The sequence below is a fragment of the Hipposideros armiger genome, unplaced genomic scaffold, assembly GCF_001890085.2.
Source record: "Hipposideros armiger isolate ML-2016 unplaced genomic scaffold, ASM189008v1 scaffold_1030, whole genome shotgun sequence".
Taxonomy (NCBI): Eukaryota; Metazoa; Chordata; class Mammalia; order Chiroptera; family Hipposideridae; genus Hipposideros; species Hipposideros armiger.
The window spans coordinates 307,983-329,584 of NW_017732380.1; the positions used below are offsets into that span (position 1 = coordinate 307,983).

The 21,602-nt window shown below is 34.8% G+C and overlaps 1 protein-coding gene across 3 annotated transcripts in view; it reads right to left on the reverse strand.

The window, feature by feature from the left end:
- RSF1 (remodeling and spacing factor 1) overlaps nucleotides 1-21,602 on the reverse strand; it is a 119,998-nt gene that overhangs the window by 12,760 nt on the left and 85,636 nt on the right. The window contains exons 6-12 of one of the 3 annotated variants that reach the window (XM_019631649.1): nucleotides 18,559-20,309; nucleotides 16,643-16,849; nucleotides 15,723-15,797; nucleotides 12,227-12,331; nucleotides 11,041-11,120; nucleotides 6,018-6,072; nucleotides 4,781-4,890 (exon numbers count right to left, since the gene is read on the reverse strand). In XM_019631649.1, coding sequence (XP_019487194.1) covers nucleotides 4,781-4,890; nucleotides 6,018-6,072; nucleotides 11,041-11,120; nucleotides 12,227-12,331; nucleotides 15,723-15,797; nucleotides 16,643-16,849; nucleotides 18,559-20,309 — 2,383 coding nt within the window. Of the gene's footprint in view, nucleotides 1-4,780; nucleotides 4,891-6,017; nucleotides 6,073-11,040; nucleotides 11,121-12,226; nucleotides 12,332-15,722; nucleotides 15,798-16,642; nucleotides 16,850-18,549; nucleotides 20,310-21,602 lie in introns of all 3 variants that reach the window. The other 2 variants (XM_019631648.1, XM_019631650.1) reach the window with 2 other exon arrangements.

Below are 21,602 nucleotides of genomic sequence, written 5' to 3' on the forward strand. Positions count from 1 at the left end.
TTGAATAAAATTAGTGTTCCAGAAATAATACTAAGTGTGAGGACGATATTATTGTTATTGAAGATTACATTATTACTGGTACTAAAATTCATATACAGATGGTCAGAATTTTAAAACTAAGTAAATGTACTTTATTTCACAAGGCTGTTTCACCCAACTTAAAGAATAGGACCATGACTAGATGATGCCTAAGATTTCATCCCATACAAAAAACTCCTTTCACTTTTGAGCTGAGGTAACCAAAAGAATAAAGTGACTTACCTAAAACTATGCTAACTATGGTAATTACTAGCCACATGTGGCTCGTTATATTTAATTAATTAAAATAAAAAATTCTGTTCCTCACTAGCCTATTTCAAGTGCTCAAAAACCACATATGGCTACTGTTTACCATACTGGATAGCAAAGAAATAGAACATTTCCATAACCATAGTAAATTCTATTAGACAGTTTTGGATTAAAGTCACACAGTGAATTAACAACAGAGTTAAGACTAACAGCCAAATATTTTGTCTTTTGAGTTGAAAAACTCATTACACGTTTCCTCTCTAGGAAAATATATATACTAACACAAACATAAATTTTTATACAGAATTTTAAAGAATTCCAAGTTCCAGGTTAAGAACTGTTCTTCTCTAACATAATTTTTATTGGCTGTGTATCATAATTTGGTTCAGTTCTTTTCCAATTTTTTCACAATTATAAACAATGCTATGAAAAACATCCTTGTAGCTGCAGCTTAGCTTTTCCTTAAGATAAATTCTGAGAAAATAAAAATTTATGTGTCCATTCATCAGCCTAGAATAACAGATACAGATAAAGCCAGATGCAAAGTTAATAGAAAACAATATTTCTCCCAAGGACACGTTGCAGCTGTAATGTGGTGTAACAACCTATTTCTTTGTGTGACTATTACTTTCTTACTCACTGAGAGACTGTTTTCTAAAATCAGAGACCATCAGAGCCTTCAGGCATTCTACTTTTGCCTGGAGGATTGAAGTCACTCTAGTACAAAAAAAGCGCCTTGATTTACATCCCAGACATAGAGCTTTAATAAGGGCTTGGACACCACACACACACACACACACACACGCGTCTACTTTCATTTCACTGTTTCCCAGGACACATGACCCTGTGTCTACTATGCAGTCCAGATCTGATACTGACTCCTTTATAGAGCCCTGCTTAGCTTTGAGCCTTATTCTTCATCTGCTTCATTGAAATTTCATCTACTTTCTAACCTTCCTCACTATCTTTTATAACTATTTTTCCTTTGGTGACACGCCCCATAGTTCTACTATGAGATTTCGTTGGACGATTTGTTCTTAGTATTCTTGCTACAAATACAATTGTTGGCTCAAAGGGCACACAAATTGTTTTTCAAGGGTTGTAGCAATTTATAACAAAACCATGAAGTGAATTTTACCATTAAGATTTTCTGTCCTAATTTAGAAAAACAAAATTATTTTTATTCTTTTGATTTGACTACTAAGTAAGGCTGAATATTATTTTCATGTTTACTGGTCATTTTTACTTTTTCTTTTGCACGTACTGGTTTGTATCCTTTGCCCATTTTATCAGCCAGTGTATTTCATCTTTTCTTACTGATTTTTAAGAGCTTTTTTTTTTTTTAGCTGTGCCACCCTACCACCTGCTCAGAGGCAGCTCAGTCCAGGCCGGGACTCAAACTGCTATTGCTCAGAGCTCCACTCCTGAGCGAGCTCTTAACCAAATGAGCTACTCGGCCAGCCCTGTAAGAGCTTTTTATGTATTAAAGATTTTAACCTCTTTGTTATGTTACAATTATTTCCATCCAAAGTGTTATTTCCCCTTTAATCTTTGCTTTTTTTTTTTAAGTTTTGAGAAAGGAAAACTGACATCTTACCCTGCTACCGTTATATGTGTATGCCCATCACATCTTGTCATCCCCCCCAAATAAACAAACAAAACAAACAAAAAAAGTTACCCTGTCTAGTTATAGACTCCAAAATAAACGGAACCTTAATTTTCGTTAAGTAACAGATTCCCTAACAGAATGGCTTTATCCTAGTCTTTGACAATGTTAATGTCAGAAGCTATGTAACAACCTTTGTAGGCATCATCTGAAAAAAGGACTATTATTTCCACCATGAGAAAAACTGTACTCACTGTAAGTTTTAAAATTCATAAGCCATTCCTTTTGAATTCTAACTCCTTTGCAAAATTTCTTTGCAAACAAACATTTTCTTTTGTAAATGCTTTTGTCTAAGACTTTCTTAAATTTTATGTAATCAAATATCCTTTTCATTATTGTTTCTGTGTTTGGTGTTATGTTTAAAAAACTGCTCCTTACACTAAGATTATATGCCTTGCTTAATCCTTTTGTGAACTAGATAGAGTATAAATGAATGAATCACAATACACTTTAGCTAAAAAACATAGTATATCAAAGTTTCTAATATTATTGTTACATAGTTTTAGAGCTAAAGGGATCATCGGGGTTAGTTAACCTATCATCCTAGGCCTGGCCATCAAGACCCAGAGAAATGGACCACTCAAAGATACCTGGCTAGTAAGTGGCACGGTGAGCACTATAACCTTAGTTTTCTGACCCCTCAACCTAATGTTCTCTCTAGTCAACTCTGATGCCATCTTCTCTGTTAGGAGCAATAAAGAATCCAATAAGCAGTTATTAAATTATAGAGTGATGAAATTCTTTTGTGTTGATACTTAAGTGCTTTTCATTTTATACTTAAAATAGTCCCACTGCACCCAATGTGCAAAGTAAATTCTAGGTGTATTTATAGTTAAAATAAGAGTAAAACTCAAAACACATAGAGAAAGCATAGGAAGGACTCTATTCATCTCAGGTAAATTTCTTACAAAGTAGTACAAAGCAGAAATTAATAAAGAAAAAGTGACAAGAGACATGCAAATGTCTAATAAGCACATACAAAGATGCTCAACATAACCAACCACCAGGAAAATGCAAATAAAAATCACGAGATATCACCTCACATCTGCTAGGATGGCCAACATAAAAAAAAAAGGGCAACAAGTGTTGGCAAGGATGTGGAGAACCTACAAACCATGTACATTGCTAGTGGGAATGTGAAATGACGGAACTGCCATGGAAAATAGCATGGAGGTTCCTCAAAAAAACTATCACATGATCCTACAGTCCCACTTCTGGGTATACATCCAAGATGATATACTAATAAAACAAATCTCTGCTTCCTTTAACCACCACAATTACATCAGGATTGACAGATAATATAGTTCTGCTATAATGCTTGTTCTGAAAATGTAAATTTGTTCCAATGTGACTGGTATATTATGAAATAATTCAAGCATAATGTGTATTTCATACTTGCTTATTACTAACTTTGTTTACTAGTAAACATAGAAAGCTGTACCTAGCTACACAGGAATATACCTCAGCTCATCATGTGTGTTATAAGCTACAGTCACCTGCATCTGGTGTTACAACTCTCTGGTGGATTTCAAATGACCATCATTCTACCACCGTACAATAATTTACAAACTGCAGCCCTCTACATAACCACCTCCACAGACAAACTTCGAGGCTTTTTCAACATGTCACCTTTATTGTAGTATGTATGTTATTTCTTAACCATTTAACATGTGTCAAATGATACAATTATTTTTATTAGATACCTATTCATTTTTTTCCTAACGTGACACTATGAAGTTTTTGAGTGTGTGGCCGTATTTTCCATTATCTCTATGGTTTTTATTGTGTGGTTTTGCACTGCATGGTGATTTTTTAGGATTGCATATGTTATAGCGGAACTGACTTTACATGTGCACTTTTCATCAGTAGGCTTTGACTTCATTAGTTATGATCTTATGGTACTTTTAAAATCAACTTTGTTTTTCATCTGCAGTTAGTCACATTAAAAGACTGTTTTGGTATTGTGACCATGACTCAAACAAAGGTCTAAAATTATTAAAATACAATTTATTTATTTTTTTAGTGAAACAGGTTGGTTTAGTGGAAAGCATACTAAATTAGCAAATAATCAGAAGATAAGGTTTTGGTCTAGGTTTAGCTACTAACGAGTGACCGTGGAAAAATCTCTCTCTCTCTGGTATTTCTAGTGGCAGATGGTAAACCAGATTATAGTTACTGGTTCTTTCAATAGGCATTTATGGAGTGCTTAACTATTTGCCAGCACAATGGCAACTGTAAAGGACAGAAACGTGTAAAACTGACATGTCCTTACCTTCATGCTAATAGTCTAGTGGGGAAAAGAAATATTAAATAATTAAAATCACAATCATTACAACTATGATAAGTGCTTTTAAGAACTGGTTGCTATGAAGGCATATAACAGAGGGATCTGATCACGAGAAAGATAACAAGGTAAAAACGGGAGGGAAACTTTAGGCAGAGTGAACAGTATGTACAAAGGGACTGAAAGAAGACACTGTGGGTACTGCTGAGAGCAAGGGAAAGTATGGATGAGATGGAGCTGAGAGCTAAGACAGGGCAGACTACAGAACACTTCATTGGCCTTGTTAAAGCATCAATCTTTATCCCAGGAGCATAGAAATCTGACAAAATCTGTTAATCAGAAAGAATGACATGAGCGAGTTCACATTTGGAAAAAAATCATACTGGCTGCTCTCAAATTCTGATTCTAAACATAGTAGGTAAGAAATACATATACAACCGCTAATGACCATTGTGATGGGAAAAGCATATACTTCTGGATCACGTGTAATTTTAAAAACATTTCACAATCTTTCATTGTAACTATTTCCACATATTTCATACCTATAACTTATACATTTCCGTGTTCTTGTTGACCTCCTTTCAAGCAAATTTGCTTTGGACTTTTTGGAATCTTTTTTCTTTTCTTCATGTTCTTCAGAGAAATCTGGCTCCTGGTTTAAAAATAAAGGAATAAATATATAAGTTATTACTCAGGACAGAACAAAGTTCCTTAATTTAATAGTTTTCTAATGTCCTCTAGGCAACAGATGTGAAAGCTTTGAAAAAGTGAGATGATCGTTTCCCCAAACTGAATAAACATGGAAACACTAAGTATAGATTAAAAAGAATATTGACGATCAAAGGATAAATAAAATTTGTATGTTTTTGTGAGTTTATAACGACTTCTTTTAAAAACAATCATGAAGTTTTTCCATCAATAAATCTTTTAACAAGTAATTAAATTTAGCACATATAAGATATTCAATAGATAAGCTGAATGAAATAACGGATTTAGAAGAAGAAAGCGGCATGATGCTGAAGGGAAAGAACTAAAGGCAGGTTATTTTAGTGTGTGGTTTAATTAAGCCTGTACAAAACTGTATACAGAACTAAAAAAACTTCTTCATTTCAAATAAAAACCATGTTACATGTCCTTTCACTCATGAGATATCCTTAACTATAAATTGGGCTACATGAGATATCCTTAGTAGCTACAAAGTAGGCTAATAAATGCAAAACAATGACATCTCTTCAAAGAAAACAAACTGTAAGAACACGAATGGAAGATTCTGATAACCCTAAAAGAATAGAATTACAAACCATATCTTCCTAAATTATTCTTTAGACACTTTAAATAAACAGCACATAAAGAAGCTAAAAACAAATTACCCAATTTAGGGTAAAAAAACCCAGAACATAAACTCTATAGGGGTGAACTATAAATTTGGTTTGGATATAATAATACATTTTGGGTCCTAAATTCTCTTTAGGTCCCAAATTTTCTTTAAGGTCCTAAATTTTCATTTTTAATAAAATAGGTATACTATATATTTAAAACCAGTTACATTACATAAAGTGGGTTAAATTTTAGAACAACTGTGGTAGTCTCCACTTTAAAAATACTACAAGGGCTGGCCGAGTGGCTCAGTTGGTTAAGAGCTCGCTCAAGGGTTTGAGCTCTGAGCAACAGTGGTTCGATTCCCGGCCTGAGCTGAGCAGCCGCTGAGCTGCTAACAGGTGGCAGGATGGCTCAGCTAAAAAAAAACAACAAAAAAACCCCTACAAACCAGAAACTTACTTGTGGAGGAATGATGTTTTCAATACTGATACCCACATACACCAAGCGTTCTTTCCTTTAAGTAAAAAACAAGCACACAAACAAAATGAGATTTGCTAAAAATAAAATTGTTATGAAAACATTACTAAGAGACAACACTAAAATTACAACTTCAAGGTAATAGCAGAAGCTAGGTCACAAACATGTTAGCTATTATCTGTAAAACTTACAGTACCAGTATCTGTGGAAACCATAAAACTTCCTAAACATATGAAAATTGTAGCTTTAGAAGTGACATACGGAGGGGAGTGGGGGTAGGAGGTCGGGAAGAAAAGCGGAAGGGGATTAAGAAATACAAACTTCCAGTTATAAAATAAGTCACGGGGATGTAATGTACAGTATAGGGGATAGAGTCAATAATATTTTAAAACTGTGTATGGTGACTGATGGTTATTAGGCTTATTTTAGATTTATTGTGGTGATCACTTTTAAGGTATATAAATGTGGAATCAATATGTTGTACACCTGAAACTAATATAATATTGTATATCAACTGTAATTAAAAACGAATTTTAAAACAGTGACTTATATCCATGAAATAAAACCTGTAACTGAAATAGACAAGGAAACTTCATGAGAAGAATCATGCTGTGACTCACTGATAAAGTGATTAGACAGAAAGCCAGCTTTGATTGAAGTAAATCTTTGTTATGCTGGAAGTTTTTAGTAACAATGTAAGGGTGCATACATAGCTATAATCTCATGGTAATAAACATCACTATAAAAAATGATTCTACATAACAGAACCATATCAAGGTCCAGTGAATGAGACTAAGACCATTCACTTCTTTTTTTTGCAGAGAAGACAAAAAGCTGCAGCCACATAGCTCTGCATTCTAGGATGCTCCAATGAAGATATCTTTAGAGCCAGTAAGACTTCTGCAGGAAATGTAGATTTAGAATACTAATGACATCTCCATAGTTTCATTTCAAAGAAACAAAGCTTTGTTGATTTTAATTCAACAAATTTTACATAGCAAATTGCTATATATGACAGGTGCTTTCTGTATCTTCCAAAATTAAATCGATTCACCAAGGACAGCTGAGCTCTTATATACATGCCAGTGTATGTTGAACTGAATAGAAATAAGAAAGGCAAGAATAGGACTAGCTGAAATTAACAGGGGAGGCTTTTGTGGATAAGTCAGAACATGGGCTCTCTGTTATTAAGTATGTTTGACATGTCTGTCCTTACACTAACTGAGTTTATTGTGCTACCAGTTTCCTCTTTTATACCTCAAAACCTCTTTCACTTGACCATTATTTCTCTCTGTAACTATTGAAAAAATAACACTTAGTATGTTCACCATATTAGGTCATGATTTGTGTCAGGCCTGGGAACCCAAAGGCAAATAAGACACCGTTATTCCCTCATAATGATTAACAACGGACTGTTGTCCCTTATGAACAAGTACAATGGAAACATGAAAAATAGATTTTGTGTGATGAGCTGAGAAATTTGGGATGCCTTTAAATAGGTGGTAAACTTGAGTAGAATTTTGAAGGTAAGTATGATTTCTCATCACAGCATTCTCTTGCTCAGTAATCTTATGGAAAGATACATCTTCCACTCCATCTCGTCACCTAGCTCAATGATCATGTTGGGCCCAGACCTTCTCATTACCAATAACCACACCCCTTCTAAAATTTCCATTTCAGGGATCCTATTCTCTTACTTCTACTGGTTCACTTTCCAACTCACTCCCTCTGATATACTAATTTCCACAATTTCCTGACTTCAGTAGGAGCTCTATCCATTGACCCTACCCTCTGTTCACTGTCCATCACTCCCTCTGTGTCCTTACTTTCCCCCTTACCTGGCTTAGACTTCACGGTCCATCATTATAAACACTCCTTTGTATACACTGTCAATTCCTTGTCTCTTTCTCTCCTTCCCTCTGTTATATTACCTGGAAAATTCCAACCCTGATTAAATCTCTACTAGTGAAGCACTAGTAATAGTATTCTGGAAGTATAGAGCTATTTGAGTTCCCAAATAATTTCTGGCACCAAGTTCTGGAAGGGATGTTTACAAATCAGTTGCATGGAATTCTGAAACATCAGATTATTACACAGAGCATCAAAGCTCCACCTCTGTAGACAGTTGCTGGCTAGTCACTAATTACTCATTGACACATCCTTCTTTTCCACCATACTATAGAGCCCTTTAAGGTAGAGACCACTTAAAATACTGCATATTGTTTACATTGTCTGGCATAAAGTAGGTGCTCAATAGATGCTGGTTAAATGTTGAATAAATGCATGAATAGGAAGAAAAGATGCTCTTGTAATATGACATTGAGAGTAAGCAAGGATTTAAGTCGCTAGGATGAGTGCTACAGAAATTATTTCGTAGTTAATAAAGGATGAATAAAAATGCTCACTTTCAAAAACAGATGAAGCCACCTAATTTTAGAAACATACGTATTGTGTTATGTAGAGCTCCTAAGATTCATACATACACATGTATAATAGGAGCTATAAATAATGAAAGCTTTGTTAAACAGATTATTGGGGAAAATTAACAGACAACAGCAACAATTCAGGTAACTGGCCTTGTGCCAGATTGGTCTCCCTCTAACAATAACTTTGCCCTCCTTTTTGTGAGCTAATTTCACATAGAATTTAGTTTGTGATCTGAAGGCACAATTACAAAAGTCCTCTTAAAGAATGACATTTAAGTAAAGAGAATTACTAAAGTAAAGAGAAAGCAAATGACCTAGTAAATGGGAGACTGATAATGTAAACAAATAAATTGTGGCACATTTTCATATATATTTCTAAAATTTAAAATATTTCTTAATTGCAGCAGCATATTGTTTCATGTGAAGCAACAGTCAAAAAATTTTCACCAGCCTTTCCACATATAAAAGGTATAGCATCAAGGGCCTCCAAAGAACAAGCAGATACAATTTGAGTAGCAGACAAATTCTTAGTGGTTTACATTCTGGCCTTTTAGAGAGAATATATTTTCTTCCCAGCTCTTAAACGATAAGCCAATTAGCTAGCTATCTACATTGTGGACTCAAATCAGCTTCGAAACATGAGAACACTGCTCATTTCTCAAGGACTGGCAGATTTCACAAAGACTAAGGCAAAATAAAATATAATTTTTAATTATGATTTAATTTGAAGCATCTTTAGATCTTTTCCAGTGTCAAAAATAAAAACAGGAGCAACTCTGCACACTGAAATAATCCAAATAATTTTATACAGGACGACTACACACAGTTTCTAAATACAAAAGTATTTAGACAACCTGTTTTTAAAAACTAAGAACTTTTACCAACTAGTCAACTTTAGAGATTAACTTTGCTGTTAAACTAGCATCCATTATGAGCCAGAGCGCTCAAACTGGGTAGTGAAGAAAAAAACAGGATATGGATGCTGTTGGACCCATTTTTAAGGTTCACCTCTGCACAGAGTAAAGTGAGTAAGTAGACTATGGAATGACCTGACTGCATTAAAGCAAGCTAAATTTGGGGAAGGAAGACTGTGATAGCAGCAGGGAAAAGTTCAAGTAGCAGAAAATGAAGGTAATAAGACCAATCAGGAAACAATGCGTAGATTTTCTCATACTTTGCACAAATGGGCATCAAGTCCTCCTGATTCATCTCTGAAAATTCTCTTCATTGTCTCCACTTTATTATTATCATCGTAACGACTGCCCTAGTTCAGGCCTCTTTGGCTCTCACAGACCCTACTGCCACAGCCTCATCTCTAATTCCTTTTTGTTACTGTTACCGGGGCATTTTTTCTGAAATAAAAATTTGATGATGCTGATTTCTCCTCTGATGGCCGCCCCACTGCCTAGAGAGAATAATTCAAATTCCCTAACCAGGTGTGCAAAGCTGTTCAGTTTGGCCTCCATCTGCTTTTATAGCTTCATCCCCACACTCTCCAATTCTCGCTTTAACACTTAGTCTTTGCTCACATTTGCGCTCTTTGCCTAAAATGTCTTTTCTTTGCATGCCCACCTGTATAACTCCAGGCTATCTTCCAAGGACTTCCCTGATAAGCTCAACCCGTAGGCGGAGAACTCAAACCCCCTCCACAATGCTCTTGTGTTGCCCGATACGTGTCCTTTATTGTATCACTGGCTCCTCCAGTCTGTATTGTCTAATAGAGGGTGAACTCCATGTAAGCGAAAGTTTTATCTTACTCATCTTTCCTCTGCAGTTTGGTACACAGTAGGTATGAATGTATGTTTAGCAATAGAGTCATCAAAGAAGGTACAAATAAGTCTAAATAAACATATGTCTTGATTTTGAGCCCCCTGTTAAAGATTAGGCTCAACTCATTTTATCTCCTCCAAGAAGCCTTCTCAACTGCTTTAGACCACATTGCAGTGGCATATTGAAAAAGGAGGAATCTTTTATAGTCAATAGAACATAGTTCAGTATGTAAATGCTCTTTATTTTATTAGTGTTAACTCTGTCCACCCAAAGACAGGTAACTAAATCGTAGACCAGTTCTTACAGTTTTCTTGCACTACATACTTAGGTACATATCCTCCACAATACTTGGACCAATATTTATTCAGAGTAGGTTCTGATAAATATTTTAGATCAGGGATTGGCAAACTTTTCCTGTAAAAGGACAGATAATAAATTAGGCTTGGTAGATCATAAGGTCTCTGTTGCAACTACTCAACTCTGCTGCTGTAGGACAAAAGTAGCCATAGAAAATATATAACAAATGAGCATGGCTGTGCTCCAAATACAGCTTTATTTATGAACAATAGAACATGAATATATAATTTTCATGTATCATGAAATAGGATTGTTTTGATTTTTTTTTAATCATTTAAAAACAAAAAAAACATCCTTAGTAAGTGGGCAATACAAAAACAAGAAGTGGGCTAGGTTTGGCCCACAGGTCATAGTTTGCCAATCTCCGCTGTAGAAAGACACATCCATCTATACTGTAAGACAATTCTGCTGTCAAATTCCCAAGTAAAATATTAACACACATATCACAATACCTGCGTTCAGCACGCTCCTTCTTCTTTAAGGCAACATCCAAATCCTGCAATTGTTCCTCTAATTTCTCACACAACAGTTTCTGAAACAGCAAACAGATGTGTATAATTTTTAACACCTTTCCACACTCATCTGTCATTTGCATGTTAGCTCATGGAGACTGTGTTATGAGAGCTGATAGGGGTCACACAGTGAGTGAACACTGAAATGTACCTTGTGTTTAGTTAAACCATGAGGTGCTTTAACATCCACTGAACTGAAGATGAGCATAGTATCTTTAAAATTAAGCATGTTAGAGAAATTTAGAACCTCGCCAAAAAACACATTCTATGTCTCTCTAGCTGGCAGTAACCAATGTTTAAAATAGCATTTGGTTCAACGTGTATACGTGACAGTAGATAAAATTTTTTTAAAATCCCAAGACATTTTTAAGGGAGAAGGTTATATGCACAATAAAATATAATGGTGCCAATCACTAGTTTTAGAAAAGAGATAGAAAAAAATTTACAAAACCACGCCATATGGTTACTGGGTCAAAACATAGCTGAAGAATGTTAACTGATAAAGCTGTGCTAAGTCACAGAAATCAACCTCACTGAGAAATGCAATAAAGCCCATATTTTTTAAAGCAAAATGAGGCTGGGCTTGTGAGAGAAAGGACCCCTTGGGCGCAGTGATACAAAATTATCCCATCCTTCAGCTTACAGAAATAAATCACCTGAGTCAAGATATGAGGGAAGATGAATCCACGTTTCTATTCATAGTACCATCATAATGCTACATAATTCATAACCACCTATAAAACTACTGACAAAAAGAAGTCAGGTAGAAATGAAAAAGATGATGATATACAGGGGTAAACAACAGAAAGAAACTTTCCCCTCTTGCATAGTATCTCAATTTGGGGCTTTTTGTGCTTTTGTGAGAAAAACAAAAATAAACCAGACTATAATTTTACAAAAATTACATGTCTTCTGAGGATTTGGAAAAAATAAAGGGAAGACCTAAAAGGTAATAATAAAAGGTAGTTTTTTTCAATCGTCTCTAATTTCACGGAAATTTAGACAAAAGGTAGACAATATATACAAATTCTTTTGGAGGTTTAAAATGTTTAGTGGCTGTCTAAAAGCATTACTAATTTGAATATAAAATCAAAGACTGGAAAACCAAAGGTGTGCCAGGTCGTACATGTTGGCAAGGGGGGCAGAACCATTCTCCATCAGGGATGATCATCAGAGGAGGGCGAAGGCAGGCAGTGTGGTATCCACTGTCACAAGAGTCACACAGAAGAATCTGAAATAAACCACACATTAATATCAACCTAACTCTATGACAAAAATTCAATGACTCAAGTTAAAATCAAGACATTTCAGTATCTTAGTACTATACTAAGAAATATACTATACTGTACTCTCTATTTGCATAAAGCATAATAAAAAAATCTCTGATAATTAGGGATGTAAATGTGCCATTTAAAAAAAATTTTAAAAATAAAAAACTAAGATAAAATGTTAAGATACAAAATTAAGTGAAAAATAGCAAGTCCTTTCTGAACTAGAGACACAATCTTTTTCTAGTGCATCATAAGGGCTATAACAATATATTCTCTATAACAGTTTTATAGCTCAAGTATCAAATTACCCTACCACACAAAGAATTTTTAAAATACAAATAATTTCCATTTTAAACAGCATTTCAATTACGTATCTGTAAGAATCATTCATGGTTCCTTTCATTATGTAAATTCAAATAGGGAGGGGACTGAGGTATGAGGGGAATGGTACTAAAGACCATCATGTTCAAGTACAAAGGCTAACAACAATTAGTCTTAAATTGATGCTTTTTGTTTTTGAATTTAAGATGATCAATTCTTTAAAACTTAAAATGGCACACTCACGAATGTTTAACTAATAAAACTTATTTTTAAATTATTTTGGATTTACAGAAGAGTTGCAAAGATAGTCCAGAGTTCCCATAAACCCTTTACCCAGCTTCCACTAATGTTAACATCTATATAACCACGGTACATTGACCCAAACTAAGAAATTAACATCAGTACGATGCTATTAACTGAACAACAGACTTCATTCAGATTCCACCAGTTTTCCACTAATGTCTTTTTTTCTGATTCCAGGATCCAATTCAGGATATTATATGTATTGCATTTAATCATGTTTCCTTAATCTCCTCCGATCTGTAATGGTTCTTGGTCTTTGTCTCCCATTGACTTTGACTGTGTTTGAAGAGGACTAGTCAGACACTATGTAGACTGCCTGCAGTATGGGTTTGTCTGATGTCTTCTTTGATTAGACTGAGGTTATGAATTCTGGGGAAGAATCCCAGAGTTCGCTGAAGTGCCCTGGTCACTGCATCATGTCTGGGGGTACATGATATCATTATGACTAATTACTGGTGATATGAACCTCAATCACTTGGTTACGGTAGTGTCTGTAGGTTCTCATCACTGTAAGTTACTACTTTTCACTTTCCACACTCTATTCTCATTACAGGTGATAAGTCCAGCCTACACTTGAGGGGAGGGGAATTAGGCTCCACTTTCTGGAAGGAGGAGTATCAAATAATTTATAGATGTAAGGTAGAATCGCCAGAGTAATAAATACTGTAGGGGAAAATACGTTGAAGTTACGCAAATATCCTTTTTTTCCTGAAAGTTTCACCTACTATTAGCACTCAATTAGATCTCACTTGCAAAAATGATTACTGTGGTGATCTAATGGCGATTCTCTATTTCCCCTCAAACCTTCTACTTTTGTTATTTGGAATTCTTCTGTAAAGAAAATATGTCCCTTACCTCACATCTTTTCGTTTATTCAATTATTTATTTATGTCAGGATGAAGTAATGAATATTTATTTTGTCTTTGGTTTATAATATAAAACTATTATTTTGTCAAATTCAAATTGTTCTAGCCATGGACATACCGGGAGCGCTTTCAGGTTGGCTATGCCCTTAGGGCTCATTTGCATTCTTTTTTCTTTTTTTAAAAAGCACTTCTGTAGTTTCTGGCACTATTGGATACTCCAGGCACATCTTAATATTTTTCCTGCCCAAGCCTAGATCAGCCATTTCTCCCAGAAGCTCTGGTTCCTTTAATGGAGAATGCTATTTAGAAACCAAGATCTGAGGGCTAAGTGCTCACTGCTAAGGGGTATCACTGCTTCTAAGCTCTCTCAGAGGACAGAGCTAGGAAATACATGTATGTATAGCAACCCATGTGAACATATATCTACATTAAAATAAGCATAAATTCATGCTAATATCTCCAGCTCTAATCCAGCACCACAAGGTTCATTCTAGCCTTCAGCCTTGCTTATTTGCAACTTCTGTCAGTAGACACTGTCGCCTATTCGCTATACTTTATTTATTTGTTCAATCTTATATATATATAATTTCTGAACTGCTAACATGTACCATGGTGGGCAGGGGGAAAAGGGTGGGATGTGCACACGTGCAGTGATTTAACGTCCAAAAGTACCCTTCCCCTTCTCTGTACAATCAACCACCATTTTCTGCCAATACCCAGAATCCAGTACTTCAGTTATATGATTGATTGATTGATTTCACTGACATATATATGTAGACTAACCTGAGCACCTGATTCTATTTATCACATTGTTTATACGGTAACACATAATTTAAATTTCAAGTACCAAAATTAAAAATAAACATTTAGAAATCAATTTATTTCTAAAATACTGACTGTCTCTATTCTGCAATAAAGGTAAAATCTCATTAAAATAAATATTACTATGAAAGATTTCCAAGCCTCAGGCAACGATCCTTTTATTTTTGACTAAAGAATTTGGAAAATCCCAGAGAGTTCTACTTATTGAATTTACTGTTTTTCTGCTGTGAGCTCGATGAGGACAAGGACCATGCCTTTCTAATTCAGAATCATTTCCCTACTGCTTAACACATAATAGTTGCTTGACATTTTGATTTGAGGATTACGTTACACACATGGCATAAGAAATCCACCATCTGGGATCTTCACTTTCCAATGTTATTTCTTTTTGGCACAGTAAAGAGAAAATCCCATTGGGATTATCAAAGCAGTTATTAAGAAACTAAATAAATAAAAATCCTGTGTGTGTGCCAAGAAGGGTACAACTTTCTCCATCCCCTCAATATCATTTCTGCTCACCTCATTTTACTTCTCATTTCTTCACAACCGTTTGTCACTAACATCTATTGCCATATCTTAGTTTAAAGAGAGATTAGGAAATGGCTGGGAAAGAACACAAGTGTTGATTTTGATTTAGAGGGAAGATCACTATCTCCTATCTTCTCATGCCCTTTCTCCATACGAAAATCTTGACCTAACTTTCACAGTCTGATGACCATAAAATTGCATAGGAGGGTCTTCTCAGTGTAACTTCAGCATCTACTCGTCTCAGTGCTAAAGTCATTATCTGGTTCTATCTTTTATGTGAATCTGCTGAAACTTCTTGGATATGATAAACTTTGCTGATGAATTTAGTTTCCAGATATGAGTTTAACGTCAAGAAAAAACTAAGTAAATCACAAATAACTTTAACTCAGAATATAGATGTCAGGAACTGTACTAGGCAACTTTACATAACATTACAAACAACCCTCAGAAGAAGTATGTGGTATTATTCCCATTTTACAACGAAGAAATCAAGATACAGAGAAGAGAGCACCTGATAAGTGGTGGAAGCAGGATCTGCTGCCAAGTCTGTCTGGTCCATGCTTTCCCCATCACACCATACTGCTTTCTAGGAAAAAAGAGCCTTGGAGAACCACTTCATATGAATTTTCCAAACTTTAGAGGATCTCAAAACTTTTCTGATCCACATAATTCTACCCATGTGGAAGCCTCTTTCTTTACATTTCTTTCTACTTAATAGTTGGAGCCTGCATTTAAAGTCAAATCTATTCAAAAGAACAGAATAGTTGCATAGAATTGGGCATAACAAGAGTGTTTCTTCAATAGGCTCTTTAGAAAGCACTTATGAACTGCAAAAGGTATATATAGGTCAGGAACTCGTTTTCCTGATTTAGGCTACCTTTAAAGAACTTGCTTCCTGAGGAAGAAAGTTCCATGGAAATCTGTCACTATTCTTCTGAATATATCTGATCTATAATTTATCCTCTTAATTTTTTTTTTTAGAACTGCCCATTTCCCAAAGTTTACAGCCCTACAAGGTTAACTACTTGACTTACGTGTTGTTACAGCAGGGCAATACGGCCTTCAGGCCTGACGTATTTAAAGCTGGCACTTCAGAAATATCATTATAAAGCAACTTAAAGGGAAAGAAGAATTTAAAGCAAAGGAACAGAACAGCAACATTCGAATAAATTCATTGATTTGCGAGAAGAGATTAGGAATGATTCCTTAAGTAGAGAAAATGTCAATACCTAACCAGGTAGAATGAAAGCAGGATCCTGACCGCCCCTTAACTGGGTTATTTGAGAAATAGAAATAAAGGTTATTTTGCACACACAAGCTCTGCAGCATTCTAAAATGCAAATCATGATCAAACCCAGAAAAGTTAGGCTTCTTTGGGCAACCGCAGCACATCAGTAATAGGAATATTGTTCATTTAGGTCAGGTACGTACTAGCTCAGGGTGGTTTGGAAGGCCACATTTTTTGCATGGTTCATCATCATCAGCTAGGATGGCTTCTTCACTTTCTTTTTCTTCTTCCTCTTCTGAAGCTGCAGATGATTTTTCACTGTCAGACACTTCACTTTCATCATTGCTAGAATATTTCCACCTGCCACGTGTTCGAGAACCAGTCCATCGAACTTTGCCTTTGGTTTTTACCTAGCACAAAATAAAAAATTGGGATGATTTGGCATAATAACAATGTAAAAAGAAAAACTTCTAATTACATGTCCATTGTAGAATATTTAGTCACTATATAAAGAAAAGAAAAATTATTGTAGCTTTTCCAACAGATAAACCTACTATTTAATTTTGGTATATATTTCCATTATTTTTTTTCTATTTTGGGGGGTTATAATGAACACTCTGTCTTATAAATATTTTCCCTAGTCAAAAAATATCTTCCTAACATCACTGTAAATGACTATATAATATGCCATCATGTAGTTTATCTAATCCCTTACTAGACAGACATTTAGGTAGTTTCCCATTTTTTTCACTTTCAAAAACAATTGTAATCTTGTAAATGTAAATTTTTACACACACCTCTGTGATTAGGATAAATTCCTCGAAGAGGATTCTGGGTCAAAGGCCATGCACATTTTAAAGGCTCTATAACAGAGCACTGACTATATTCTCACATTTTGTTATACAACACTTTAAATTCCCATATTAGAAATGAATTTAAAAATTTTTAATGGGTCAGAACTGCAAATAAAAATCCTGACAAACTTAAAAAATATATTATTCAGAGAATAAGTTTATAATGTTGCAAATTGTTTTTTATTGCCTGGTTTCACAAATCTTTTAGTTCATATTTCAATTCATTCCTGCAGTATAAGTCCCCATGAAAGACCGAAATAATTCTAACAGAAGGGGACATTTTTTAAAGAAAAGAATTAAAAATTCAGTATTTTAGGGTACAGAGGATCACTTAAAATGAAGAACAATCTGATCACTTAAATTAAAAACAAAAGTAGCACTTTTAATTATAACAAACTCCCATAGACTAGCCAGATTTGTACCAGATTTTGCTTAAAATAAGAGGGTTATTGAAAAAGAATTCTGGCTTCTTAGACTATGGTTCAAGTTAGGGAAAATAGGCACTCTCATACATGTAATGAGAGGGCACGTAATGGGGCCTTTTTTGGAGGACAGTGTGTCAAAAGCTACCAAAACTTAAAATACACATGCCCCTTGACCCAGCAATTCCAATTCTAGGAGTCTATTCTAAAGAAATACTCACTCATGTCCAAAATGATCTTCAATGCAGCATTGCCTGTAACAGTGAAAAATTGGAAACAACCTAAATGTCAATCAATAAGGGAGTAGTCAAATAAACGGAGGTACATCCACACTATGGAATGCTATGTGGCTATTCATAACGAATAGGTAGACTATATCTACTGACATGGAAGGAGTTCAGGGACACACTTTAAGTTAAATGAAAAACTCATAGAAAAATGAACATACTTAATTTATTTTTAAAGTGAATGGCTATTTACAAACATACACATGAATATATGGAAAAAGGATTGGAACGAGATGGACCCCAAGGTGTTAATAGTGTTTATAGGGAATTTTCATTTTTCAATCCTATAGGTTGGGTATTATTTGAGTAGTTTACAAACAGAATATATTCCTATATTGCCTATAATAGAGAAAAAGTTTAAAAGATGACAAGATGATAGAATATGAAATAAAATATCTAGGGATAAATATTGAGAAAAGACATCTCAGATACAGAAAGATATCTTAGAATGACTTATTTTAGCCAAAAGTAAAAAAGTTATAATACAAACATTTAGAGCCGAATATTTCTAGTGAAAATTAAAACTCAGATTAAGAGAAATTTTTACCTTGCTTACTTTAGAATTTGTATCCTTCTCCATTTTTTTCAAATTTTCCTTTTTGTCTGTTTTTTGCAAAGCTGCTGACACGTCTTCCATTTCATCTTCTCCTTCCCCTCTTTTTTTATCAGCTTTTTGATCTCTGATCTCAGCCACTTTCGCTGTGGGTCTAGATATTCTTGGAGACCTCCTTAGAGTACGACCCACATTTGTTTTCTCTTCTTCCTTTTCCGACTTCTCTTGCTTGGTTTCTGGTTCTAGAATTTTGGGAGGAGAATCTGGCTTCTTCTTCCGACTGGATATCCTAATGGTTAACTTGATGCCCTCTTTTTGCCTTTCAGAGGTTATCTCTGTGTTTTCTGAGGCAGTGGTTTCTTCTTCAGGAATCAACTTATATTTAAATTTGCTTTTTTGCATAGAACCCTTGGTCTCAGAAGGATCCTCCGTGCCAGAGGTCTGGGCATTGTCCAAGTTATCCACTTCTATCTTAGTGGATTCAGAATCCTCTCTTAGAGTTTCTGGGTCTGTTTTTCCCAGGGACTGACCTTCAGCGGAACTTGTGCTCTGACACTCGACCACCTCTTTTTCTGAGGCCAGTTTCTCACAGTAGCCAGCCATGTTAGGTGGCGAAGAAGTTTCAGCTGCCTCAGGGGAGCCTAGCTTTCCTGATTCTAGAGTATTCTTTGGAACTTCCTCTGGTATTGGACTCAATCTTTGTGTGTCCTTATCAAGAAAAGTCTTTTTGGACTTCTCGACCTTTTCAAGACATTCTAGGACTGGTGGGCGCTTATCCTTACTTTTGGAAGACTTCTCTTCAACTTTCATGGTATGGGATTCAGTGGTAGATAAAGCAGTTTTTAAAGAGAGATCCTTTGCCATCTCAGAAGTCTCGAGAGAGGTGTCCATTTCTGGAGGATCAGTTTCCTTTATCTGACCTTTTTGACTTAGAGTCTCCAAATCTGATATTGAACTTTCTGCATCTTTCCCTAACGGGACCACTTCTTTCTCAATATCACCTATTTTCGTACTTGTTATGACAGAATTTAAGGACTCTGCTCCATTTCCCTCCACGATGACACTTTTGTCCTTAGCGGGGATACAGCTGTCTTCCTTTGTATCATAAAACTTTGTCTCCATTTGTTCTGTCTTAAAATTTGAAGTTACCTTTTCATCACTAACTTCTCCATTGACCAGCTGTTTCCCTTCATGACCCAAAGTAGTGATTGTAGAGATCCTTTTACAAGTCTCTTCCTCTTGTTTTATTTCATCTTTCAAAAACTCTTTTGTTGGAGTAACTGATTTACACAAAGGTCCTTTTATTGGACTGTCAAAATCATCACTCAGTTTAATTTCTCGTTTTTTTAGTGGTATCTTGGCCTGCTGGTCATTTTTAAGTTTCTCAGTTTCCTCAGTAGACTTCTCAGTAATTTCTTGAGAAGGTTTCACATTGCTACCAAACTCAAGCCTCTCAGGTTCCAGCTTCTCCACGCTACCTTTGATATCTTTAGGGTCTGCTCTACATTCCTTCACTTCTATTTTAATGGGTTTGACGTTTTCCTTGAAGGAGTCACTTTCTTCTTTGATAATCTTTTTTTCCTCACTTTCTGGCAAAGGTTTTTCCAGCTTTACTATGACGGGCAGTTTCACAAGTTCCTTTTCGTCTTTTTCTATTTTCACGGTAGTTTCTTCTAGAGCATTGGGTATAGAATGGTTCTCAGAATCCATTGGCTGCTCTTCGTTTTTCCTCTTTTCATTTTCCTTCTGTTCCTCTAAAAAAAAAAAAAAGAGAAAAAATTTACATTATCTAAGCACTCAGGATTATAAAATATAAAAGACTTAAGATATATATTTCCATCTGAAGATTCTCTCTTAAAGGAGGTGACTTGTTATTGGACATTTAACAATAAAAAATAAAATCTGACAACAGTGAAGAAAATTACCAAATTCTGAAGAATAACCTCTAGATATGAAAAGGCTATTATTTAAAAAGTTTCGAGTTTCTGCTTTATAGTTTTAGGCTCAGTATTCTTAATTGAATGCAAATATTTATACAGCTCAAATATTTTATTCAAGCTCAAAAGTATGAACTAAAAATACTATATAAACCATTTCCAAAAGGCCATATTTGTTTTAAAAACTGACAACTGTCCTTCTTTGCAAGTCATCGAACACTTCATTTCATTGAGCATGGCAGTGAGAAAATGTTTTGTTTATTCAAAATATAAAAGTAACACAATTCTGTACAGAAAATGAAAAACAGAGAAAAAAAATGCCCATAATGCCAATCTCCACAGGTAATCATTATTAATATTTTAGGTTATTTCCTTCTAGTCTTCTATATTTTTGATAAAGTTGGGATCATGTTGTCCTATTTTTTTTCATTGAAACATGAGTATTTTCTTACGATATTACGTTTTACAAAAGTTGGAACTTAATCAGATTAACACTCCTCAGTGTGGTTCTGTTACAATTTCCTTTATCAAATGCTATTACTAACATTTCAGTTCATATTTTACAAAGAAACTATTAGGTTTACCTGTCAATTCTTCTTTTTACCTTTTTGGCTAAATAGCTTAAACTTTTATGGAGTACATAATAGTGCAAAATTAAATATAACAAAAGCCATATTTAGTAAACGGCATAATCTGTAAGTGGGATTACAAGATTGCATATATGCGTGTCAGAAAATCTGAGCAGAGTTTTTTCAGAATTCATTTTAGTATTAATTTTACTTACATGTTCCATCACCTCAACCTTATCCTTCCAACTAAAAAAACCTCAGTTTTACCAAGATAGAAAGTTTTACAAAACATTTTGAACAGATTCCTGTCAAGTCCATAAACCAGAGTTATAATATATTTCATGGGGATAAAATGAAATTGACAGAAGTGAGATTAAGTAGGACATGTTTTTTATAATGCGAATTCACTATTTCTATAAAGAGTGAATATTTTTATTATAAACCACCAATTTATATTCAATCATGTTGCAATAAAAAATTCAAGAACCACTGAGAGCCATTCAGAACCTGAGATTACAGTATTTGTATTGCTCCTCCCTCT